The sequence below is a fragment of the Tenrec ecaudatus genome, chromosome 6 (genome assembly GCF_050624435.1).
Source record: "Tenrec ecaudatus isolate mTenEca1 chromosome 6, mTenEca1.hap1, whole genome shotgun sequence".
NCBI lineage: Eukaryota > Metazoa > Chordata > Mammalia > Afrosoricida > Tenrecidae > Tenrec > Tenrec ecaudatus.
The window spans coordinates 75271580-75295771 of NC_134535.1; the positions used below are offsets into that span (position 1 = coordinate 75271580).

General features: G+C 52.1%; 3 protein-coding genes across 13 annotated transcripts; 2 read left to right on the forward strand and 1 right to left on the reverse strand.

Annotated features, from left to right (window-relative positions):
- Positions 1-1549: 1549 nt before the first annotated feature.
- On the reverse strand, positions 1550-6196 carry IL23A (interleukin 23 subunit alpha). 2 transcript variants are annotated; one of them, XM_075552815.1, is made up of 6 exons: positions 6129-6196; positions 4462-4558; positions 2617-3184; positions 2289-2390; positions 2011-2157; positions 1550-1911 (listed from the first exon to the last, which is right to left on the reverse strand). In XM_075552815.1, the coding sequence occupies exons 3-6, from the start codon at positions 2791-2793 to the stop codon at positions 1750-1752; spliced, it is 588 nt and encodes a 195-aa protein (XP_075408930.1). In that variant the 5' UTR covers positions 2794-3184; positions 4462-4558; positions 6129-6196; the 3' UTR covers positions 1550-1749. The 2 variants fall into 2 exon arrangements, with proteins under 2 accessions (XP_075408930.1, XP_075408931.1); XM_075552816.1 differs by having other exon boundaries at positions 4462-6167.
- Positions 6197-6427: 231 nt separating this feature from the next.
- On the forward strand, positions 6428-20783 carry PAN2 (poly(A) specific ribonuclease subunit PAN2). 10 transcript variants are annotated; one of them, XM_075551474.1, is made up of 26 exons: positions 6428-6560; positions 7161-7552; positions 10751-10920; positions 11025-11145; positions 11313-11390; positions 11773-12040; positions 12390-12732; positions 12904-13000; positions 13698-13817; positions 13945-14064; positions 14316-14444; positions 14571-14770; positions 14846-14997; positions 15125-15231; positions 15373-15471; positions 15588-15661; positions 15766-15913; positions 16647-16790; positions 16911-16970; positions 17208-17298; positions 17862-18019; positions 18120-18263; positions 18369-18548; positions 18672-18765; positions 19606-19803; positions 20151-20783. In XM_075551474.1, the coding sequence occupies exons 2-26, from the start codon at positions 7271-7273 to the stop codon at positions 20183-20185; spliced, it is 3612 nt and encodes a 1203-aa protein (XP_075407589.1). In that variant the 5' UTR covers positions 6428-6560; positions 7161-7270; the 3' UTR covers positions 20186-20783. The 10 variants fall into 10 exon arrangements, with proteins under 10 accessions (XP_075407589.1, XP_075407590.1, XP_075407591.1 ...); XM_075551475.1 differs by having other exon boundaries at positions 20496-20783; XM_075551476.1 differs by having other exon boundaries at positions 14861-14997.
- Positions 20784-21419: 636 nt separating this feature from the next.
- CNPY2 (canopy FGF signaling regulator 2) lies at positions 21420-24073 on the forward strand. The gene is made up of 6 exons (XM_075551479.1): positions 21420-21630; positions 22026-22138; positions 22289-22404; positions 23138-23341; positions 23500-23596; positions 23907-24073. The coding sequence occupies exons 2-6, from the start codon at positions 22051-22053 to the stop codon at positions 23948-23950; spliced, it is 549 nt and encodes a 182-aa protein (XP_075407594.1). The 5' UTR covers positions 21420-21630; positions 22026-22050; the 3' UTR covers positions 23951-24073.
- Positions 24074-24192: the final 119 nt, after the last annotated feature.

The following is a 24192-nucleotide window of genomic DNA, read 5'->3' on the forward strand; positions in this document are numbered from 1 at the left end:
ACCCAGGAGTGTTTCAGCTTTGAATGCCTTCATTTCTCTGCACACACAGACTCATGTCCTTTGGGACACGGGCAGGTCTGAAGGACAAGGTCCACAAAATGGACAGCCTGTCCCCCCCCCCCCCCAATGCCCCTAATGTCACGGTCCTTCCTTGGTCTTCCCTCCTGTTGAGGGCAGCCCTTTCTGTCTCTTAGACTCTTGTCGTGGGAGCTTTGAGCCGTCGAGCGCAACTCTGGTGGTGCTGTGGGGTTAGCACTGGATTACTAACCACAAGGCCAGTGATTCAAACCCACCCATCCCTCCTGGGGAGAAAGATGAGGCTACCTGTCCCGTAAAGATCCACCACCTTGGAAAGCCTTGATAGGGCTCTTTGAGTCAGACTCGATGGTAGTGGGTTTGCCTAGGTGGAGTGAGCACCAAAGGTGTTGGGAGGGGACAGATACTTACACAGCCCAGTGGTGGTAAAGCCAACATACAAACCTGATTCCGCATGCCTCCAAACCATGTCCTTTCCAACAATGCATCTATGGAGAGAAGAGAATCACAGGCCCCTTCTTCTTTCCCAAGGCAGTTCAGTTAGCACCTCGGGAACCACATTTCCTTCCCCAGGGGCCAGCAGATGGCCCCCTTGAAGGGGGAACCCTCTTGGTTAGGAGCGTTTGCCTTCATCTTCCGGGAATGCTCTTGCGCAAGAGGGAGTCCGATTTTTGCGCCTGCAGTGAGCAAGGCTCTTTTTAGTTTGTTTTTTTTTAATTTTTATTTTAAAGCTTTATTGGCACCAAATTCGCATATCACACAATTCAATAGTTCGATCATATCCAGGAGAGTTGTGTAGCCATTACCACAATCAATTTTAGAATATTTTTTCCACCCCACCCCCATGGTTAAATACATAACTTTAAAAATGAGTGTGTAATCATCAGTTCTAGAGTGCTCCCTCCCCTCTCCCACATACATTGCTCCCTCAACCCCCGCATCCTCCCCATCTCCCACCCATACTCCTCCCTTCCCTATAAATCCTTGTAACAGTTCCTATCTCTACACCTCTACTTCTGTCCTTCGAAAACTGGAAAACTCAACAGAAACAGTGAAGAGCAAACAAAGTGGTAAGGATGAAATAATAGATAAAAATGCAAATAGTGGATAAGAAAAGACCACCATAAATATTTAGCCAGCGAGGAATTTTTGTCATGGAACAAGCAAGAAATACTCGCTCCTAGAAGAATCTTGTGGGGATCTGCCAGAGGCTTGATCGGGCTAGATGGTGAGCAAGGCTCTTGTCCTTGGCCAGAGAGTGAAGGAGGCCCTGTATGATCTAGCCTCCATCTCTACAATCCCATTCTGCTTGCTCAGCCATTCAGGGATCAATGTCGGGAAGATCCCAGCTATTTCAATCTATTCTAAGGGGTCATGGGAAAATACCACTCTTCACTATGACTCTTCAGAGAAAGAAAAAAGGGATACATATTGTAGTCCTTTGGCCTCGTTTTCCATTTCATGCATCTCTCCCAACCCAGCCTAGAAATTTGACTCGGACATTCACATAAATAAATCTTTATTGAAAAAGCACATCATTCAGTATAAATATAATAAATAATCCTCCCATGAGCATAAAGAACAAATATTCCCACCAAATAAATACTCAGTCTTGTCATCGGTCAGCCTCATCAGTCATCCCATTGCTGGCTCGGTAGATTTGATCTCGCCCTTGTTGAGCCATGGAGACGGCATCACCAGAAGGCGTTGGTGTTAGGGGCTCAGAGTGGCTGCTCCGTGGGCAAAGACCCGGGCAACCACAGCCACAAAGGCCTGCAGGTTCCGTAGGATTTTGAGCCTCAGAAGGCTGCGCTGCCAAGGCAAGCTGGGACTGGGGCTGGGTGCCAGCTGAGTCTCCTGAGGGTGGTCCTCGGACTGAAAGGACAAGACACAGTGAAAGAGGGCTCCAGTCCCTGGGTCCCCCAGCCCGTCTGACATCTGGAAGCCCCCATCCTCCGGGTCCCCAGTTCATACCTGCACAAGGTGACGGAGGACCAGGAGGGAGGCATGCAGCTGGCTAACGGGGCCATCAGGGTGTAGGGAGGGCTCCCCAGTGAAAATGTCGGAGCCTAGCAGGTTCTCATAGAACACTAGGCCCTGGTGGATCCTTTGCAGGCAGAACTAGAGGGAAGATGGCAGTCAGGGAGGTGAGGAGCTCCACCCTACTCGGGTGCTTTACCATCTCAGACCATCCTGCCCAGCAGGCTTCCTGGGTGCCCCTCCCTCGTGGCCCAGCCCCATCTTCCTGCTACCTGACTATTGTCTCGGAGTCCTTGGGGATCACAGCCATCCCTGCACTGGATATGAGGACCATCCTCTGTCGTCTCGTCCTCGCCCTCCTCTCTTGGGAGCTCCTGAAACGTAGGGAAGAAGGGGTGGGAAGAGTGAAAAGGTGACCCGAGTCCTTTCAAACAGGTCCGTAAGTCTCCCTGGGACCCCACTTCCTGGTCACCCTCTCGCTCTTTGATGGCCATGAAACAAACCACCCTCCCCGCCGCCCCCCGCCCCGCCCTAGCCCCCAGCCTCCCCTCTGCCACAGTCCTTGAGGATTTGGAGAGGCTCGCTGAAGCTGCCACTCACCACGTGTCCCACTGATGGATGTCCACTCCAGGCCAGGGTGCAGAGCTTCTGGGAGAGCTGTTGGCCCTCAGCCCAGGCCGGGCTGCTGCTCCCAGGTACGGGCGCGGCCCGGCCCTCAGTGGTCCAAGGCAGCAGCCACAGCAGCAGCATGGCTATGCTCCCCTGCGGCGGCCGCATCTCGGTGCCTGACACCAGTCCCTGTGGAATCTGTCCACTTCCCCGTCTGAGCCGATGCTCTCCGGTTACTGCTGTCTTTTCTCAGCTGCTTCCTGTTCTTTTCCTCCTCTTATCTCGGAGTCTCTTTTTAAGGTCCCTGCATGGTGGGCCCGCCCTTTATCCCAGAGGTGATTCACTGCAGGTGGGATTCCCCTCCCTGCATCATCCGCGGTGGGGAGCCCAGGTATGCAGCCTCCGTTCCAGGGGATTTGAATCTGGTTGCTGTGGCTGGAGGCCAGGGACGGGTCATATGTGTAATGCTCTCCAGGAATCACAGTGCACGTATGTAGACAGGGCGGAGCTTGTCTTGATCAAGTTCCTTCCTGAATAACCTTTCCCTGATCTTTTTGTCCTTCAAAAAGAAAAACGGGAAAAAGCTATGACCCAGGTGATCTCTTATTTTCTCACCTCCCGCTGGGGAAACAAACCAAGAGAGAAAAGCACATTCATTCATCTCACAGTAGATTGACAAGCTCAGCGTAGAAGGCCTTTGGGGTTCCCACCTGATGCCCCTTATTTCAGAACAAACGAGAGAGGACCGTGGGTGGGGGTCAGGCAGCCCTCCCTGCAGAAGTTGGAAGTGTCGCTGCGGGGGGAGAGAGAGGGTTGATGCTAAGGACCACCTGCTTCCTCAGCGAAGGGCTGCAGCCCACAGCTGTGTTGGTTGTAGCTGAGGCGGCGCGGATTGCCAGGCTTTTCTTCAGCACCATTGTTTGGTGGGTTTCAATGATCCGTCTTTTGCGTTAGCACTTAGCAGGGACCCGTTGTGTCATCCAAAGGGCCTGCCTTACAATGGTTACTTTTCTCTGTTGGGAATGGTGTTATTTTCACTTGGTGGTTCTGCTTTCGGAGGAGACGGTGGCTGTGAAGGCACCTTGTGGACAGCGGCGACGTACGGATGCTGTACGCAGTCTTACTGCTCTCCCACGGCAGGCCTCCCGGCAGAAGTCAGAAGGGTGGCTGCAGAGGGAGGGTTGATGCTAAGACCCACCGGAGGCCTCAACCCTAGCGGTCCAAGGGTTCTGGTTCTTTGGGAGCTGCAGTGATCAGGGGCTGAGAATCCGACTCTGGTATTCCAGCGGCCAGCGCCTAACCTTAGCCTAGGAAGGGCAGGAGGTCTGGGAAGGGGAAGGTACACAGAGCCAGGGAAGTAGGCCAGTCCTTGAGCCTGTTGCACCCCTGGGTAAAATCCTGTCACCGATGGCGTCACCCTCCACGATGCAACCCACAGGGAGACAGCTCAGAGTGTGAGATTGGGCGTGGGAGCAGGGGGAGGGGGGGTCCCAAACTGGGGCTGCCCCAACCCCAGTGGAGGGTCCCAGGGCAAAAGGGACGTCAGTATGAGGCCACAGGTGACCACACAACCGGCTCCCCCAGCCTCCCCTAGAGGATGACCCTTTTCCTCTGAGAAACTTGCCTTCAAGGGGGGTCTCCCTTCCCTTCAACACTGCCCAATGAAACCTCTGGCCCAAATAGTATGACTCGGTGGTGAATCTACCCTTTGGATGAAACGTAGTTTCCGCACCAGAGAGGTTACCGAGGTTTGTTGGGCAACGGTTTGCCTCCCACGCACGCAGAGGGGACACGGGTGGCATAAGGATATTGGAGGCAGTAGGGTGGGGACCTCACCTCACTTGTGTATCGTCTTTCATGCTCTTCTCACCTCTGGGAGCCATGAAGGATAGTGGATGAAAAGTGAAGAGGAGGAGGAGGAGGAAGTAGGACCCTGGGGGTGAGAAGGGCAAGAGTGAGTTGGAGGCACGGGGCTGGGTCACTTTGTTTCACTTCCTGGTGCTGCCGGAGCTGCACAGGAAGCAACGCTGGTGGGGCAGCTGTGGGGCTGTTGTGTTGCAGGAACTGCTTCCAGGGCGGCATCGGACTTGGAGCTACTAAAGGCACTTGACGTCAGCTGAGACAACCGGTATGCAAATCACATTTCCCAGACACTCCTAAGCTAGCCTTCCTAGTTAGGTGTTCAGACTCTAAATCCAGGTGAAGATGGTTAATTAGTAACCTAGATGATAGTAATAGCCAGGGCTAAGATCTCTCCAACTCTGACTTTACAAACGTTCATGCTCACAACCACTTTGGAAGATTGGTTCTATTGTGATCCTTCTGTTACAGCTACAGGGAGCACTGGTGGCAGAGTGGTCACGAATTGGGCTGTGACCCTCAAGGTCTGAAGTTCGAAGTCACCAGCTGCTCTGAGGGAGAACGATGTGCTTTCTGTGATAAAGAGTTAGTCTTGGAATCCCAGGGGCAGTTCTACCCTATCGGGTCACGATGAGTCGGAACTGACTGGATGGCAGTTGGGTTGAAAGAGCTGTGTTACAGATAAAGAAACCGAGCTCCAGCGATCACTGACTTGCGCACACAGCTAGTACGTAGCCAGAATCCCAGGGCAGACAGTTTGGCTCCCGAGAGCCTGTATTCTTAATGACTGCATTACATTTGAGTACTGCCGAGAAGCCGACTTAGAATAGAGCTCATTTTTTGTAGGATCTCAGGGTCCCTCCGGTTCTGTAACTCTTAGGGGTCTGCAGCAGGGTCTCTCTCGACTGGAAACCTCTGCATGCGCTATAAAAACAAGTCAGCAGCTGAGTTAAAGTGCCCTGCAGACACGCCACATTCCAGGTCCCATCCAATGCAGTGTAAGACCCTAGAACTCCCTTGGAATTGTTGCTAAAAAAACTCACTGCCATCGAGTCGATTCCGACTCATAGCGACCCTGTACGACATGACAGACCTGTCCCTGTGGGTTCTCGAGACGGTAACTGTTTCTGGGAGTAAAAAGCCACCTTTTTCTCCCTTGGAGGAGCTGCTGTTGAAGCTAATGCAGGAGGCAAATGTCTCCCTCAGCTAAGCGTATCCCCCTCTAGCCGATAAAGTCCAGGTCAACCGGCCAGCTGGAGGAGGCAGCTTGTTCCCTGGCAGGGTTCGGGCCGGGTGGAGGGTACAATCACGGCGCCAGTTTCACATGGATGTCTTCACGGGAATAACTTGAACCACGTAACAAGCCTGGCTCCCACTTCCTTTTTTCTCTTGCTATCTGGAAACGAGAGGAAATGCCAGCGAGTTTCAGGAGCAGCAGTCAACGGCTGACTGTGGGGAGCGCAGTACAGCCCGTCCTGGGAATGCCCGGCGATCGTTTTAGTTTCCAGAGGTGGTTTTTTTTTTTGCCTTTTTAAATCATTAAAAAACCCTCTCAAACCCACAACTCGAGGTGACGACAGGCCGAGTGCGGCTGCAGCCGAGGGTTTCTGAGGCTGCAGATCGTTCGGGGACAGCAGCCTCACCTTCCTCCCGCAGAAGTTTCCTGTCCAAGTTTGGAGCTCGTATTTTCTGTTAAACATTTTTAAAAAGCATGTGTGGGCGGGTGCTTAAAACGGAAGTGTTAGCATAGCGCTCCCGCCCGTCCAGAGGCCGACTGCGTTTGTCCCCGTCGGCGCCCCGTAAGCGCGGGGCTGCCCGGCGCGCGCGTCACTCGAGCTTTCCCGCAGCCGTTAGTACTTGGCTCCTTCTGATTGGCTTAGACGCCCGCCGGCTCCTCTCTGATTGGAGGGTGTGACTGGGAGTTGGCCGTTCTTCCCTCCATAGGGCTAGGTTGAGCCCGAGGCGCGGGGGAGAATTGGGGAAACTGGGATTTCCCGCGGACCTGACGGCGCTTGCTCTCCCCCTACTCGTTTTAAGTCCACGCGCTCCAAAATATCCGCCATGGAGAAATCTTGGTAATGACCCATTCCCCAAGCACCCCAGGAACACATCTGACCTCTGCCCTCATCCCTCCCCTCCTTGCCGCCGGGGGAGAATTCTGGGTAACCGATTTCTCTGGTCTCCCCAGAGGCTTCTGGGTAACTAGCCGTGTTCATCCCCCCCCACCCCCCACCCCGCCCCAATTGTGGGTAACTGGCCATTCTTATTCTTCCCCAAGGAACATTAGGTAGTTATATTGCAGAGAGTTTTAGGAAACGGACTTATCTTGTTCTCTTTACCTCCCAATTCCCCGCCCCCAACTCTGGGGAACAACCAAGCCCCCTTCCCTGCAATTTCTGCTCCCTTTATCTGATGCATGGGACAGAACCAAACATATGAAGCCAGATGGGAGGTACAAAAGAAATCAAGGATTAGGTTAAATAGGGGAGTGGGGCGGGGAGGATGGAAAGAGACATTGGCCGTCCCACCTCCACCTACTGCAGTCCCTTCCTGCCTATTTATCCTCCGCCTGACAGCCTTACCCTTTTGCCGGCCATGTGTCCCACACAACCGAGAAGACACAAAGCATCAATAGCTGGGCCTACCCTCACTCAGCCACCTTTTTCCCATTGCAGGCCATGATGCCAGCTGTGTACCTCCCGGTGCTGTGCTGTCCTGCTGAAGGTGGGGTCAGGCATCTAAAGGGGCCGTGGCAGGGAAGGGTCTAATTGCTGCCAATATCATCATGAACTTTGAGAGTCTGGACCCTGGTCTGGCAGAGTATGCCCCGGCCATGCATTCTGCCCTGGACCCTGTCCTGGATGCCCACCTGAACCCAAGTCTGTTGCAGAACGTGGAGCTGGATCCAGAGGGAGTGGCCTTGGAGGCTCTTCCGGTCCAGGAGTCAATGCACATAATGGAAGGTGTCTACTCAGAACTGCACAGTGTGGTGGCTGAAGTGGGCGTGCCTGTCTCCGTCTCCCACTTTGACTTACACGAGGAGATGCTATGGGTGGGGAGCCATGGGGTAAGCACTGTACTACTAACAACAATAGCAACAAAATAACTACTCTTTTGTGAGACCAGAAAGGAGATGGTGGAGGTCTTTTGTCTGGTTTTATCCCCAAGATAGCTGCTTTGCAGAGTCTGAGTGAGTTGAGGTGATTGATGAGTTAGCTGTGTCTCTTAAGACAACAGGAGTGTGGAAGGAGCAATGGGGAGCCAGAGGCTACAGAGAAGACACCCTACTTTTACCACAATTTGCCTATCCCCGTGCTTTGATTAACCTTGATAACCAGTTCTGTAGCCACCCTAATTCAACCTGGAATGCCCCTCCCTCCTGTCTCTTGTTTTTGTAATGATAGACTGCTTAATGCATGTTTCCACATATCTTACATGGGCTATTTATTTTGCCATTTGGTTCGTAAACTGTGTTTTGCCAATATGGGATGGAGCCCAACGGTTCTGTAAGAACTAATATGCATATAGTCTACCTTCCACAGAACGTAGCTTGTTCTGCCAAGAAGGGACGCATTTGCTGTGTATGATTCATTCAGTTCCGTAGGCAGTGCCTGGTACTATAAGGATGAGTTACACATAATTCATGTCCTCAAAGAGTTTACAGGAAAGTAAGGGGGGGAAAGGCAAATAGCGAATTCCCCAATACTAAGTGCCATTGTGTAAGTAAGTGCTGGATCCTAGAAATCATAAAAGAGAGTCAGGGAGAGCTTCCACAAGGATGTGACATTGAACTAAGCCTTGAAAGAGGAGCAGGAGTCCAGGTGGAGAAGCAGAGGAAAGGCTGTCTTGGCAAGAGCAACAATTGCAAGAGAAATATATTACCCTGCATGGGGAGCACAGCGAATATAAGCACTCAGGTTTATCTGGACTGGAAGCCAAAGGTAAAGAGACATTTATTCATTAAACCAGTGCTTTATGAACATTTACTCAGAACAACCCTTGTTCAAGGGTCTGAGTGTGGAATAAGTCAACCTCCGACCCCTCCAAAATCAAACAAAGCCCCCTGGCATCCAGTGGTTAAAGAAAGCCCGGGAGTGTTTCTGAGATGTGACGTGACCGGAGCAGGGCGGGAGAGGCTGGTGGGTTGCAATGCTGACGCTGTGCCCAGCCGCCCAGCATGCCACCAGTGTGCTCCTCACCCCTCCACGTGGAATAAGCAGTTAACAACAACAACAGAGACTGCTAGGCCACAGCACATCAGGGAGTTGAGGTGGGAAATGTTGCTATTTTAGATACTGGCAAGGGAATTCTGCTAAAGTAACATTTGAGTAGAAACCTGGATGCAGGTCCATTAGCAAGGCTGCAGGGAGCCCTGCAGATAGCTAGGGGAAGAACTTTCCCAAGAGCCTCCAGTGCCGTTAGGTGTTTGAATTTGCTCCTTCGGATCTATAGTGACAAGTCTGATTTGCATCTTAGGTGGAATGCTGAGGTCGCAGTTTGATGTAACGGGGAGGGGTCAGGGAAATGAGTAGTGAGGTCAATTTATAGCCCATTGTAGAAACTTGACATAAAATATGAAGACCCGAATGAAGCCCCATAAAACTGAATGCATAAGATTAGATTCGGGAAATGTTAAGGGAATAAGTAGGATTTAAGTTGGTCACCAGATATGTGGCTTAGATCATGTTACCACAAGGGATATAACAACTGAAGTAGGGGAAGATGATGAACTTCGTTTAAGATGGAATGGGTTGGAGGTTTATAGAGGCTATCGAAGGAGAAACATTTAGCAAGGATTGGAAGCATTTTACTATAAAATGCTTTAGGCACTGCCCAAGGGCTTAGGCAGTGGTCTGGGCTAGGGATAAAGAAATTGGGGATCATCAGCTTGAAGTGGATGCAATCTGTGAACAGCTGCCTCCTTTGCTGGGACTCCGGAAAACTGATCAAAGATCCTGTAGAAAAACCCTTGTGGACTCCAGGCTTTCTGGAGCCCCAGAGGGTAGATGAACCTATGAAATGATTTCCTAGAGGTAATCTTTAAACTGAAAATAACTCGGGAACAATTCTTACATGAAATGATGGTTTAGTTGAACTAGTAAAGAACTTTGAGCATCATGCTTTTAAAATCCATTTGTCTGGAGTCAAACTGAGGAGAGCAACCTGGAAGATTAGGTAGGCACCTTTGAATTTGAGGGCAGTGAGTGTGAGAGGAGGAACAACCGGGCAGGAAGTGAGAGTTGTTGCACAACAGAAGAACATAAGCAGTGTCAGTCACCTACATGCTCACAGAAGAACAATCGAACTGTGTGTATTTTTGCTGTGTATATCCTCGATAACCACAAAGTGTTATTTTTTCTTCCTTTTTTTAAATTAAAATTTTTAATTGTATTTTTATTTTATTTTTTTTACAAAGTGTTATTTTTAACAATAGCAGTGAATGGTTGTCAAAGTGGATGAGATTACCTAGGAAGACAGTGGAGCGAGGATCTAGTGGGCTGGGCACGGCCATGTTTGAGGAGGAGTCTGACTGGAAGAGGGGAGCCTATCAGGGGAAGGTGTGAAGTGAGAGAGCAAGGGAGCAATGAGTTTCACCCTCTGTCTGCTCCAGCCTGTGACTCATAGTGCAACTGGTATGAGGACCTGACTGTGGAGCATGAAGTCAGCCCGCCAGCGGAGGACTGGACTTGTCTCCTGACGTTTCTGGGAGACGTTGGAAGGCTGGGCTAAATGGATTCATTAGAGCAACGCAGGGGTACAAAGGGTCCTCTTCTTGCCAGTCCTTGCCTGGCCCTTAGAGCCCTGCTCTAACCAACTGAGCTGTTCCCTATCCGAGAGAGTCATTGTAAGGATGAAGTAAGGTTGAGCTTACAAAAGTACTTGTAAAGCTTTAAACAAAAGTAATCCCCCCCCAAAAAAAATCAATGCCATCGAGTTGACTCATAGCAACCCTATAGGACAGGGTAGAACTGCCCCGTAAGTTTCCAAGACTAACTGTTTACAGGAGTAGAAATCCCCATCTTCCTCCCTTGAAGTGGCTAGTGGTTTTGAACTGCAAACCTTGCGGATCGAAGCCCAGTGTGGAACCACTACACCACCAGGGCTCCTAGCAAACACATGGTAGTGTTTATTATCAATGTCTTTATCACTGAGATTGACTTGCTAGACATGGAAAAAGGCTGAGTAGTGCCCAGTCCCAATCTGTATCTGCAGTGGCCCTTCCTCTCCACCCAGAGGTGTCCCTGTCATCTTCTATCCCATGCAGGGCCACGCCACTTCTTTTTTTGGCCCCGCCTTGGAGCGCTATTCATCCTTCCAGGTCAATGGCAATGATGACATCCGGCAGATCCAGAGCCTGGAGAATGGTATCCTTTTTCTCACCAAGAACAACCTCAAGTATATGGCCCGTGGGGGCCTCATCATATTTGATTACCTGTAAGTGGCTCCTTAGGCATGGACTGAGGGTTTCTCAGAGAGTGGGCAGGCTTAGGGTTGACAGTGCACGAGACCCCGAGCCTGTGCCCCTCCTGTGCCCACAGGTTGGACGAGAGTGAGGATATGCACAGCCTCCTGCTGACTGACAGCAGCACTCTGCTCATTGGTGGGCTGCAGAACCACATCCTAGAGATTGACCTTAACACTGTGCAGGAGACCCAGAAGGTACGAGGCCGAGGCAAGAAAGGGCCATGTGGGGCTTGGGGTTATTGGGGAACGTGGGGTGTGCCTGGGTTGGCAAAGTGCCTGCAGTGGTCATTGGCCTTTCTGTTCTTTAGGAGTCATTCTTTCACACTGCTTTCTCCTGTCCCCCCCCCCCCCCCCCCCCGCAGTACGCAGTCGAGATGCCTGGGGTCACCATCATGAGACAGACAAACCGCTTCTTCTTCTGTGGCCATACGTCTGGCAAGGTGGCCAAGTTCCGTTTCTCCTCACAGCCTGGGCTCCCTCTCACCAGTTGTCTGATTGGGGTCTGCCCTTTCCCTTACCTCAGAGAATGCAGTTGGTTGGAGAGGCGGGATGAGGGAAGGGCATTCACTTCCTGTGCAGCCAGCCAGGTTCAAGTTGGAGGTTCTCTTGCAGCCTGATGGTTTCTGTCATAACTAGATACCTCAGAGGCAGATGGGCGAACAAGAGTTCTCTTTGGGGTCCCTGGCAGCTCTTGGCTTGCCCTTTTGCTTTTTCTGTGCTTCAGTTGTCCGTACCCTAGAGTTCGGGGGCCCACAGGATCAGGTAGGCCGTAACTGCTCTTCTTGATAAGGGCCTTAGCTGGAACAGCCCTCTCTTCTTCAGGTTTCCCTGCGAGACCTCCGTACTTTTAAGGTGGAGCATGAATTTGACGCCTTCTCGGGGAGTCTGTCAGATTTTGACGTGCACGGCAACTTGTTGGCTGCCTGTGGCTTTTCCAGCCGCCTCTCTGGCCTGGCCTGTGACCGCTTCCTCAAGGTGTACGATCTCCGTATGATGCGGGCCATCACTCCCCTTCAAGTTCACGTGGACCCTGCCTTCTTGCGCTTTATCCCTACCTATACTTCTCGTCTTGCTATTATCTCCCAGTCAGGTAGGAAGGGGATGCGGGATGGAGGAGGAAGGGTTGGTGAGTGATGGGAAACTAGGCACTCCCAGAAGGGGTGGGGGTGGGACAGAAAGGAGCCTTTCTGTGGGTCCCAGGGTCTCCCTGAGGTTCGGACAGGGAGCAAAACTGTCCTCTTTACCCTCGGCGTGAAGAATGGGGAAGACATGAAAGGTGGCGTAGGCAAAACAGCTCTAGGCTTTCCGTTGCCGTATGAGAACGTAGCAGACACTGTTCTGTCACCAGGCGGAGTGTGGAACCCCTCTGGCTGAGGAAGAGGGTAGGACTGGCGCTTTGGCACTTTCCAGGGCACAGCGGGCTTTCTCCTCTCTCCTAGGGCAGTGCCAGTTTTGCGAGCCCACAGGCCTGGCCAACCCAGCTGACATCTTCCATGTGAATCCCGTGGGGCCTTTGCTGATGACGTTTGACGTGTCAGCCAGCAAGCAGGCCCTGGCCTTCGGAGATTCTGAGGGCTGTGTGCACCTCTGGACTGATTCCCCGGAGCCTTCCTTCAACCCTTACTCCCGGGAAACGGAATTCGCTTTGCCCTGTCTGGTGGACACCCTTCCTCCTCTGGACTGGAGCCAGGACTTGATGCCTCTTTCCCTCATCCCGGTCCCACTCACCACCGACACCCTGCTCTCTGACTGGCCTGCTGCCAACTCTGCTCCGGCTCCCAGGTTGTACCTCACATCTGGGCCAAAAGGAGGGAGTGCGGGGAAAGGGTGATGTGCAGGAATTCTCTGTTAGCCCTATAATTAAGCTCCTTTTCTGATTTTTTCCCCACCTCTGCATTTTCTTCTGTACCCTTTGGGGCTGGGGATTGGATGGGTGGATAACGTGCACTGCAGGCGAGCACCTCCGGTGGACGCGGAGATTTTGCGCACCATGAAGAAAGTGGGCTTCATTGGCTACGCACCGAACCCCCGCACCAGGCTGCGCAACCAGGTATGCGCAGCGGAGCCTGGGGGCAGGGGGGGGCAGGAAGGGGGGGAGCTCGCCTCTTTCCTTTGCTCCTTTGTTCTCAGTCAGCAGCCTAGGCTTTGAGAGTGCTCGGTATTGAAAGTATTATGCCAGTGAGAAGTAGCCATCAGAGAGGGTCCAGAGGCAGAGAAGGCAGAGGCCCTGCGTGGTTGATGAAGACACTTACATCAGAGAATCTGGGGCTCTTAGAGGCAGTCAGTGCCAGCGCTGTGTGACGGAGACTGTCTCTCTGGCCTGAAATGGCCAGAGAAGACGGAAAGAAATGGGGTGTTGCCCTGGAGAGGTTGGCTGTGGGTCGCAGTCACGGGAGAATCCTTGCAGTGCTAGAACGGTGACAGTCAGGGTGTCAAAGAGACAGACGTGCAGAAGGCGTGTCTGAGGAGTAGCCTGGGTGGAGTACTGGGAAGTAGTACGAGATTGAAGTTTAAGAAGGGCCATGCTGGGAAGCTTTGAAGAAGGCAGAGAAGGCGGACCTGGTAGTGGGCTACTGGACAGAGTGTGGAGGAGATGAAGTGGCCTGATGGCCGTGGGGGACAAAGGAAAAGTGCTGTGGAAACACGTGAAGAGAGACGTTTCAGGACTTGGTGGCTCGCTCAATGCTGGCAAAAGGTAGGGAAGTCAAAGATAAGTAAGATGGCCTACAACTTTTTTAAAACCCTAGATTCCCTACCGACTCAAGGAGTCCGACAGTAAATTTGACAGCTTCCACCAGGTCATGGAGTCACCAATAGGGCGGGAAGAGGAGCCGCATCTCCACATGGTCTCTAAGAAATACCGAAAGGTGCTGGGCCATCAAGCTGGGGCCCTGTGGGTTGTGGGGAAGGGGATAACGTGAGGAAGTGGGGCGCTGGGGGAGGCTGGGGACTGGGAGGCCGTCCTCAGCCCGGCTCAGACTCCTTCTGCCGCAGGTGACCATCAAATACTCCAAGCTAGGGCTGGAGGACTTTGACTTCAAACAGTACAACAAGACGCTGTTTGCCGGCCTGGAGCCCCACATCCCCAATGCGTACTGCAACTGCATGGTCCAGGTGATGCTGCGGCGTCCCCGTGGCTGGGACCCATCCACTGCCTGCCTGCCTCCCTCCCTCCCTGTGCCCACAGCTGCTACCGTCTTACCTGGTCTCTTCAACCGTTCCGTATCCAGCCCTCCTCTCTGAGCGCCGCTTCTTCAACAGACTCCTGCTTTGTATTCTCCACCAGCCCCCTCACCACCTCCTCGCCCCCACTCCCTGTCCTGGTTTCCTGAACCTGCCATCTTGTCCTTCCTTCTCCCTTCCAGGTGCTCTATTTCCTGGAGCCTGTTCGCTGTCTAATCCAAAACCACCTCTGCCAAAAGGAGTTCTGCTTGGCATGTGAGCTGGGCTTTCTCTTCCATATGTTGGACCTCTCCCGTGGTGACCCATGCCAGGTCTGTGCTCGGAGACGTGGGCTATTTTAAATGGAAAAGGGAGGGAAGTAGGCGGTCGGCAGGGATCCTGCTGGGAAAGTGGCCACAGAGAGAAAACTCTCTCCTACCAACAAACTTCGTTTCCAGGGCAGTAATTTTCTTCGGGCCTTCCGCACCATTCCTGAGGCCTCAGCCCTTGGTCTGATCCTGGCAGACTCAGACGAGGCATCAGGCAAGGGCAATCTGGCCAGGCTCATCCAGAGGTGGAACCGATTCATTCTCACTCAGCTGCATCAGGATATGCAGGAGCTGGAAGTACCCCAGGCCTATCGAGGTGCTGGAGTCAGGTACGCAGTTGGGGCTGTGACAAGTCTCTCTCTGCCTTAACGCGTCTTCTAATTCCCTCGGTGTGCATATGTCAGTGTTCCCACTTTCAGCAGCATTTGCTCCTCGGGGGACTCGGTCATTGGGCAGCTGTTCAGCTGTGAGATGGAGAACTGCAGCCTGTGCCGCTGTGGCAGTGAGACTGTGCGAGCCTCGTCCACCCTGCTCTTCACACTCTCCTACCCCGAGGGTAGCAACAGTGGTTTCCCTGCGGCAGCGGGAGGGGGCTCCTTCAAGCGTCCTGTAATGGCAGGAAGGGGTCTTGGGGGTTGGGGGGAGATGGGAGAACCCAGAGTGAAGCATCAGTTTCCTCTCAGATAAAACCGGGAAGAACTATGACTTTGCCCAGGTACTGAAGCGAAGCATCTGCCTGGAGCAGAACACACAAGCCTGGTGTGACAACTGCGAAAAGTTCCAGCCCACGGTGAGTGGACAAGCGCCTGCCGTGTTAGGGACCCGTCTGGGGTCAGGTGCGTCAGCAGCATTGGCAGCCAGGTGTTAGTGTTCCCGCCAGGCTGCTTTCCCTGTAGGCACCCTGCCACTCCTGGCTTGTTCTCTCGCCCAGATTCAGACCCGCAATATCCGACATCTGCCAGATATTCTTGTCATCAACTGTGAGGTGAACAGCTCAACAGAGGCTGACTTCTGGAGGGTGCAGGCTGAGGTGAGGACTTGGGCTCAAAAGCGGCCTTTTAGGCCTGCCTTCTCATGTCCCCTCCCTCTGATCTCCACACACGACTGTGTCCCTGAGGAATCGGATGGCTTTCCCTTTGTGTTCAGTTTGCCTTCAAGATGGCAGTAACGAAGCCCGGAGGGGAGCTCTCCAAGAACAAGGACTCCGCTTTGTCCGATTGGTAAGTCTGTCACGGGAGCGGTCCAAAGATTGAACTAGCCAGTGGCTCCACTGGCCAGGGGCTAGATCTTTTCGCAACCAAGTTCCGATTCCCATGTCCTATAGGAAGGACCTAGGGAGTCCAGAGGGCATGCTGATATGCCCCTCCACGGAGGAGATGAAGGATATCTGGCTTCCTTTCTCCATTCGCATGAAGATGACCAAGAACAAAGGGCTGGATGTTTGCAATTGGACTGATGGAGATGAGGTGCAGGTTGTTGAAAAACTGGGAGTAAGGGGAATAAGGGAGAGAAGGTTGGGCAGAAGGAAATGCCTGCGGAGGACTTGGTAGAGGGGAAGGGGAGGGGAATAAGGCTTAGTATTGACAAGTTGTGGGGTTTTCTAGAGCACTGGTTCTCAACCTTCCTAATGCTAGGACCTTTTAATACAGTTCCTCAGGTTGTGGTGACCCCCAACCATAAAATTATTTTCATGGCCACTTCATCACTGTCATGAATCATAATGTAAATATCTGATGTGCTGGTTGTATTTTCATTGTTACAAATTGAACATAATTAAAGCATAGTGATGAATCACAAAAGCAATATGTAATTATATATTGTGAAATATTTCTAATGACAAATAAATGAAATTTGGTCTTGAAGCATGGTGTAGCATGGGTCACAGTCTTCACGCCAGGGACTCATATGTGGGAAAACCCACCTGGAGATGGATAGAGGAGCTGTCTTGGTCCCTAAGCCCATCAGAAATGTGTTTTCCGATGGTCTTAGGCAACCCCTGGGAAAAGGTCGTTTCGACCACCAAAGGGTTGAGACCCACAGGTTGGGAACCGCTGGCCTAGAGTGACTCGGTTAATGTTCAAAGCCACTGGAGGGAGCTAATCTACCCTAGCCTATAGTCCCCCATGCTCCCACCCCCTGCCCTCTATCCCCTCCCCCTTCCTTCCCCCGCCCTTGAACTTAGCAGCCTGGGTGTCCCCTTCGCAGTGGGGCCCAGCCAGGGCAGAGGAGGAGCATGGTGTCTCTGTGTATGACCTGATGGCCACTGTGGTACACATCCTGGACTCACGCACAGGGGGCAGCCTGGTGGCTCACATCAAAGTTGGAGAGACCTACCACCAGCGCAAGGAGGTGAGCGAGGTGTGGAACGGGGCATGGACACGCCTGGGGATGACCCTAGTGGAGTCCCAGGTCTGTCCCAGAGCACTCCAGCCACCATTTAAGGCTCCACCTTTTTCTGTGTCTCCCCAGGGCGTTACTCACCAGCAGTGGTATCTCTTCAATGACTTCCTTATTGAACCTATTGATAAGGTGAGTTGCAACACATCCCACAACCTTTTCCACCCCCTGATTTTCTAGTGTTCTTACCCTCAGAGCCCTAGGGAATGCCAAGCAGAATCAAGAGAGGGTGTGTGTGTGTGGGGGGGGGGGTGCAGGGTGCAGGGTGGCCCCAGGAACTAAAAGTAGCAGTTGAGTCCTGTCCTCTAATTTGGGAAGAAAGAGAAAGGGGTGTGTAGTAAAGCCCTGAGTGCTTTTTCTCTTCTACAGCATGAAGCTGTGCAGTTTAACATGAATTGGAAAGTACCTGCTATCCTTTATTACGTCAAAAGGAATCTCCATTCCAAATACAACGTACACAGTAAGTGGGTGGGTCAGAATAGGTCCAAGGGTATGTCTGGGCAATTTAAATTGGTCTTTGGAAAGAGACCAGGGAAATACCTTGTTAGGATTAGGAATACTACCTAGTTTTATAACCTCCGGGGAGATTAGAGATAGAGATTGAGAAGAACGTGGGAAAATGGTGAGGGAGGGACAACAAGGGTGGAACAAATCACTGAAGTCTTGTCAGAATGTCTTATGTTTATGACTGCAGGGCTAACCATTCCACGTTTTATTGCCAAGAGTTCTTCTTTCTTTGGAGATGAACTTGTTCTTAAGTGCTTTCAGCCCCTAAGGTTATCTGTTAATTTATTTTTCTGGATTTCTAAGCTAAGGTCCAAAATGAAAATTTTGCTCGCTCTTGTGTATCTCCACAATTTTCTTTGCCAATTTCCTGATTTGTCTCCCGCTGTATTCGTCAGGCATCTTATTGCTCACATGCTTTTATCATTGAGGGATCACAGTGTAGACCCAGTCCACCTGGACTTTCCTCCCCTGGTCACTGCCCTGCCACCAGGTGACTGCCTTCTGCCTTTCCTCTAGTCAAGAACCCTATAGAGGCGAGCGTCCTGATGGCTGAAGCCTCTCTGGCACGGAAACAGCGCAAAACACATACTACCTTCATTCCACTCATGCTGAGTGAGATGCCACAGGTTGGGGACCTGGTGGGCCTCGATGCTGAGTTTGTCACCCTTAATGAGGTAACCAAGACCAGAAGGATAGGGGTTGAGTGGCACTTGGAGAACGTCCAGAGCAGCAGGCATGTCTTTGATTTCCTTATGAGCTCTTCTTCGCATGCAGGAGGAAGCTGAGTTGCGCAGTGACGGCACCAAATCTACCATTAAACCAAGTCAGATGTCAGTAGCAAGGATTACCTGTGTTCGGGGCCAAGGACCCAATGAGGGTATTCCCTTCATTGATGATTACATCTCTACACAGGAGCAGGTATTGGGACATGGGGTGCCAGTGAGGCAGACCCTGCTCTAGGACCCAGCGAAGACTGGCATGGGGAGACTGCACACTCCTTCGGGTGACTTGTTTTCTCTCCAGGTGGTGGACTACTTGACTCAGTACTCAGGGATAAAGCCCGGAGACCTCGATGCCAAGATCTCCTCTAAGCACCTCACGACTCTCAAGTCTACCTACTTAAAACTCCGTTTTCTGATAGACATTGGAGTCAAATTTGTAGGTCATGGTCTACAGAAGGACTTCCGGGTCATCAACCTCATGGTTCGGACTGAGCTCTTTTCAAAGTTTTGGCGGGTGGGCCCTCCAGGTATAAACTTGTGCTTTTGGAGAATGGGATATTTTGGATCCCCTGCCCTCAGTCTCCCCCTCTTTTTCCTTTGCCAGGTGCCCAAAGACCAAGTGCTTGACACGGTGTACCTCTTCCATATGCCTCGAAAACGAATGATTTCCCTGCGGTTTCTTGCTTGGTACTTCCTGGGTGAGCGTTCTACCTGTGATGCTCATACAGAGTAGGACAACATGTTGGGGGCCAAGTTAGAATAGGGAATAACCTGAGTTAATGGTGAGAGTCACTGGGCAGAGATGCGAGACTGTTTCCTGAAGAGCCCTGTTGACGTTCTGGTTATGTGTCAAAGGGCTGCAGTTTGAAACTACCAGCCATTCCAAGGGAGAAAGCTAAGGCTTTCTACTCCTGAGAATTACCATCTTGGAACTCACCGATGCAGGTCTACCCTGTCCTATAGGGTCGCTATGAGTCAGCAGTGAGTGGATGGCAATTGAGATCACTTCTTCACTCAGTGAGCTATCTAGTCTCCAATCCTAGGGCTGCTGCCATTTATTTGACCCCATTAGCTTACTCAAGAACCTGGTCTTGCACTTTGCATCCTTGAGTGCCTGGCATGGGCTTTAGACAGAGTAGTGCTCAGTAATTACTGTTGGGATAACCACTTCCTTATTACCTTCTGATTGAGTCATGTTCCAGAGATTTTGGAACAAACTAGATCCTTCATCATGTAGTAATTCATCCAAAAAGGCTTCCTCAGCACTTATGTTCAAGGCAACTTATGAACAGCACTTATGTTCAAGGCAACGTCCCCATGTATGCTCATAAAAGTAGAGTGACCTCTAGTGTGTCACAAACATGTACTATGAAGCCATTGTTTAGAACTAAAAAGTGGGGTTCCTCTGGCCACAGTCACAGTAGTAGCACTGGCTGGTTAGGTGTTTTAAAATTTGCGTTTCCTAACGTCAAGAATAGGGGGAGGAATAGGTTCCCACTCTGCTGGGTCCCAAATGCTTCCACTTCTGTTTCTGCTAGACCTGAAGATTCAAGGAGAGACCCATGACAGTATTGAGGATGCCCGCACAGCCCTTCAGCTCTACCGAAAGTATCTGGAGCTAAGCAAGAATGGGACTGAGCCCGAGTCCTTCCACAAAGTGCTCAAGGGCCTCTACGAGAAGGGCCGCAAGATGGACTGGAAAGTGCCAGAGCCTGAGGGCCAGGCCAGTCCCAAGAGTAAGCCCTGGGATGGGCCAAGGGAAACTGGACTGGGTGGGTTTCATTTCTTAGGTGGGGACTTTACTCATCTCCGTGACAGTGATGATGATGTTGACGCCAGCCCAGGCCTATATTTGTAATGCATCTCAGTTTACAAAGTACTTGATCTTCCCACCAGTCAGTGAAAACATTTTTTATTAAAACTCTCCACAGGTCTCAAAGCTTCCTCTTACCCAGTTGTAAAGTGGTTGGGGCAGGCTCACTCCTCTCCTTGCCTGTGTATTTTGTCTCCCAGGAAGCACCCAAGTTCTTTTACTTCACAGACCTGAAGGGTCGGTCATGGCTTTTGCTTTTGTCTCTGACAGATGCAGCTGTCTTCTCCTCCGTGCTGGCACTCTGACCCACGTTCTCTCAACACACTACTCCCTCTCCTTCTAGTCTTTGTGGCCCCAGAATTGGAAGATGGTTTTCTAAGTGGGCTATCTACCCCTTCCACTTCCAGTCACGGACCCGATCAGGGTCTGCAGGTGGTGCTGTGAAAGGAGTTGGAGTGCATCAGAATTGTCACACAGGGTCCTTCTCTACCTTTGCAAAACCGTGGACCAACGATACGAGTCTAGAGCTGACCCAGATGGGTATTCTTAATAAACACCCTCCTGGGTAATTAATCCAGGTTAGAACACCCTGAAACCAAAACTCTCTTTTCCCAGCTGGCTGGGGACTGAAGCCCTAGGCAGTGGCCGAGGATCCAGCAGTAGTCCAGGACTTAGCTCAAGTCTGTTTGAGGGATGTCTGGAGCAGCCAGCACACCGGGTGACCAACAAACAGCACCATTACCAAAAGGCCTGTGGCTCGTGGACAAAGCCTGCTGCTGGCGTCCCGCTGACAGCTAAGCAGCATCTGTCTTCCATCCACTCTCCTGTCCCAAGTTTTGTTTCATGATTTTAAAATTTTTATTTTAAACCGCATGTTTTATAAAATAAAACCCAAAAACACGATTGGCTATTGTTTTCCCTTCGGTGGATTGCTAGTGTGCCGTCCTCTGAGCTTCCCTCCGTTTTCTGTTAGCTTCCTGTTAGAGCTGGAAAGAGGACGGGAAGGCTGGGTGCAAACGCCCACCTAAAAGTGAAGACAGTGCCCTGGGCTACACAGCCCCGCTCTGGAGGTGCAGGGCTTTACGTTTTCCCTGGGAGGGCTTTGCCAGAGCGAAGGTCGGACCTCTAATAAACAACAGTACCGTTTCCCATTAATTCAAAGGCAGTCGGATGCGGACAAAGTACATCCATCCAAACACACACGTCTCAGACCAATTTAGGGCAGGGTGGCGTGCCCACTCGGCGTCGCAGGTTGTAAACTCCGGTGAGGCCGCGGCCCAGGCCCAGCGAGAAGCGCGAGCGCTCGTTGGCGCAGGCGCCACGCGGCGGCTGCCTTCCGGGAGGCGAGGCCGCGCACCTGGCCGACGCGCGTCTCCGCCCCCCCCCCGGGCGGGCGCCCCGTCCGGGTCAGCGGGCTGCAGGCCACCCCTCGCCCCCTGACCCCGCGTGGTTACGTGGCGCGCGCCACGCAAGTCGGGGTCCTTCGGCGAGCGCCGGGGTCCTCGGCGCGGGGCGGCCCGCCGCTGCCTGTTCGCGCGAGCACCTGCGGCGCCGGGCCGGGCTCCGCGGCAGCTCCGGAGCCTGCACCGGGCGCGGGCCGAGGGCGCGGAGCCGTGCACGGGAGCAGCCTGGGCAGCCGCCGCCCCCTGCCAGCCCCCAGCGGCGCGGTGCCGGAGTCGGAGGCCGGGGAGGCGACGCCGGGAGCCCCACGGGTGCCAGCGCCTGGGCCGCGGCGGCCCTCGGAGCAGAGGTGGGGCCCTCGGGGAGGCTGGTCCGCTTCGGCTTCGCGTTGGCAGTGCCGTTTCTTCCGCGCCGCGGCCGAGAGGGTCTCGTTCCCGAGCGCGCCCCCCGCCTGCTGCTGCTCATAAATCAGTCAGGACGCAGGCTCCCTTGCACCCGGTCCCGGCGCCTAGTTGCCGGCGTCCCTTCTGGGGCTGAGCCCGAGCATCCAGGCCCCCAGCTCGTGCTTCCCGAGGAATGGAAGCCGTCCAGAGAGGCCACATAGAAGCCCCTTTGTGTTCGGCCACTTCCTGGAAGAGAGTCCTGGGGAGCCCTCTGAAGGCCTTGGAACCGGAGTGAGAATAGGACCGGGAAAATCTGGGGTTGGCCTCTCACTTCATCTGTTGTACTCCCACCCAAACCCAGGTGGAGCGGCCCCGCTACCCTGAAGATGAAAGGCTGGGGTTGGCTGGCCCTGCTTTTGGTGGCCCTGCTGAGCACTGCGTGGGCCCGGAGGAGCCAGGATCTACACTGTGGAGGTAAAGGCACACGAAGAAGTGGGAGGAAGGTAAAGGCAACGTGAGGCTTTGAGATCCAAGGACTGGGAGAAGGACCCATGAGAATCTGAGTTGCACCCAGCGTCCACCCTCCTCTTCTTCCCCCTTCCCCCATTCTCTCCTGTGTGCCAGCTTGCAGGGCCCTGGTGGATGAACTGGAGTGGGAAATTGCCCAGGTGGACCCCAAGAAGACCATTCAGATGGGGTCTTTCCGGATCAATCCAGATGGCAGCCAGTCAGTGGTGGAGGTAACTGCTACTGTTCCCCCACATAAAATCGCTTTGAGTGAGACCTCAACTAATTAGAAAATGCTTTGATTTAATACAAATGGGGGGAAAAAAAACACTGACCTACAGAGCTATCTAAACAATTTTGGAAGAGGCCGGGGTCTATTCCTTATGTACTTATTTCCCGGCTTCAGACCTTAAGACTTAAGGTTCTATTGAAGTGACGAGCAGACAGAGACCCTTGATCAGTCAGCCCTCTTCTCTGTGTACTTAATCCATATGACTCATCACATTCATGCTTTGGTGGTATTGCAGTCATTCAAAAAAGAAATAGAAGAACTCGTAATTACAAATGTCTCTAACATTGAAACACAACGTACACACGCACAACAGTACTTAGGGAAGATTATGTAAAGAAAGATGTCTTTGAAGTGTTTCGCTAGTCATTATCTTCCCTCCTTCAAATGTTCTCTCAATAAGGGCAGGTAGTAACCTCATCCTAAAACCAAGAAATAACATTACCTGAGCTCTTTAAGAGCAAATGAAGAGAACATATAGACTAGAGCTCATCAACAAGATCTCTGGTCACTGAATTGAAAGTCCTTTGGAAATATGTCAATAAACTATATTGTGTTTAATTTGGGAAAGATTTTTGTAATATGTTGGTTGAGCTAGCTATGGAAAGAGATTAAGGGCATAAATCACTGATGTGCCAAGGTAGAAGATAGTGACCCACGGCTGAGGACATTTCTAGGTGCCTTATGCCCGCTCAGAGGCCCACCTCACCGAGCTGCTGGAAGAGGTGTGTGACCGAATGAAAGAATACGGGGAGCAGATTGACCCTTCCACCCACCGCAAGAACTACATCCGTGTAGTGGGACGGAGTGGAGAAGCCAGTGAGCTGGATCTCCAGGGCATCCGAATTGATTCAGACATCAGTGGCACCCTCAAGTTTGCGGTGAGCTATGGGAAGGGGGGTTACAGCTGTGTGGGAGTTAGCTTGTGGGGTGGGGCCCACGTAGAAAGTTGGATTAATGTCCTGGTCCTCTCTGGAGGCTGGGGCACAAGACCCCTTCCTGCTGCCCGGTCTCAACCATTTCTCTCTCGGATTGGTAGTGCGAGAGCATCGTGGAAGAATATGAGGACGAGCTTATTGAATTCTTTTCCAGAGAGGCTGACAATGTTAAAGACAAACTGTGTAGTAAACGAACAGGTGAGCTACCCCTCCTTTATCTCCCCTTCTCAGAACTCTGTAGAGCCTGGCACATGCCCGAGTTCCCCAGTAGCTCTATGATGTTAGCCTTGGAGTTGGCTTCCTTTGCCCTCCCTATTCTCTCCCTGTCAGCGTTCAGATTTTGTGGCTCCCTGAACTAACATACATGAGAGGGGTGGTGGGGAAGTTACGTCGCTTGTTACTCACAAACATAACATCCTAAAGAATGGTGGAAGATATGCAGGATGGTTGGGGGTATTTTTTTGATAGTGGCGTACATCAGTTTGAGAGTGTGATGTGCTGTTTACAGATCTATGCGACCATGCCCTGCACATATCTCATGACGAGCTATGAACTATTGGAGTGACCCAGATGGACAGGCTTGATGGAGCACCCCCAGGAGGGGAAGAGGGTGGCTATGCCTTTTATATTATGTTTTTACTGAAATGAACTGGAAAAAATATGAAACAAAAAGTACATTCTGTCTTGTCTTTTCATGTCTGAATTGACCCTGGAAACTAGGGGATTCCAGACAGGAAAGAAAAGGGGAAGGGAAAGAAGACCGTTGTGGTTGGTGCAGAACAAGAGGAAAAGGA

What these genes read in the sequence shown, in the direction of transcription:
- IL23A (XM_075552815.1), bottom strand. Translation starts at nt 2,793, where the DNA reads ATGCGGCCGCCGCAGGGGAGCATAGCCATGCTGCTGCTGTGGCTGCTG. An exon ending in ATCCATCAGTGGGACACGTG is followed by an intron (nt 2,391 to 2,616) that starts GTGAGTGGCAGC and finishes CCTACGTTTCAG; the next exon opens with GAGCTCCCAAGAGAGGAGGG. An exon ending in GACTCCGAGACAATAGTCAG is followed by an intron (nt 2,158 to 2,288) that starts GTAGCAGGAAGA and finishes TCTTCCCTCTAG; the next exon opens with TTCTGCCTGCAAAGGATCCA.
- PAN2 (XM_075551468.1), top strand. Translation starts at nt 7,271, where the DNA reads ATGAACTTTGAGAGTCTGGACCCTGGTCTGGCAGAGTATGCCCCGGCC. An exon ending in AGTTTGTCACCCTTAATGAG is followed by an intron (nt 18,020 to 18,119) that starts GTAACCAAGACC and finishes CTTCGCATGCAG; the next exon opens with GAGGAAGCTGAGTTGCGCAG. An exon ending in ACATCTCTACACAGGAGCAG is followed by an intron (nt 18,264 to 18,368) that starts GTATTGGGACAT and finishes TTTTCTCTCCAG; the next exon opens with GTGGTGGACTACTTGACTCA.
- CNPY2 (XM_075551479.1), top strand. Translation starts at nt 22,051, where the DNA reads ATGAAAGGCTGGGGTTGGCTGGCCCTGCTTTTGGTGGCCCTGCTGAGC. An exon ending in CCAGGATCTACACTGTGGAG is followed by an intron (nt 22,139 to 22,288) that starts GTAAAGGCACAC and finishes CCTGTGTGCCAG; the next exon opens with CTTGCAGGGCCCTGGTGGAT. An exon ending in GCAGCCAGTCAGTGGTGGAG is followed by an intron (nt 22,405 to 23,137) that starts GTAACTGCTACT and finishes GGACATTTCTAG; the next exon opens with GTGCCTTATGCCCGCTCAGA.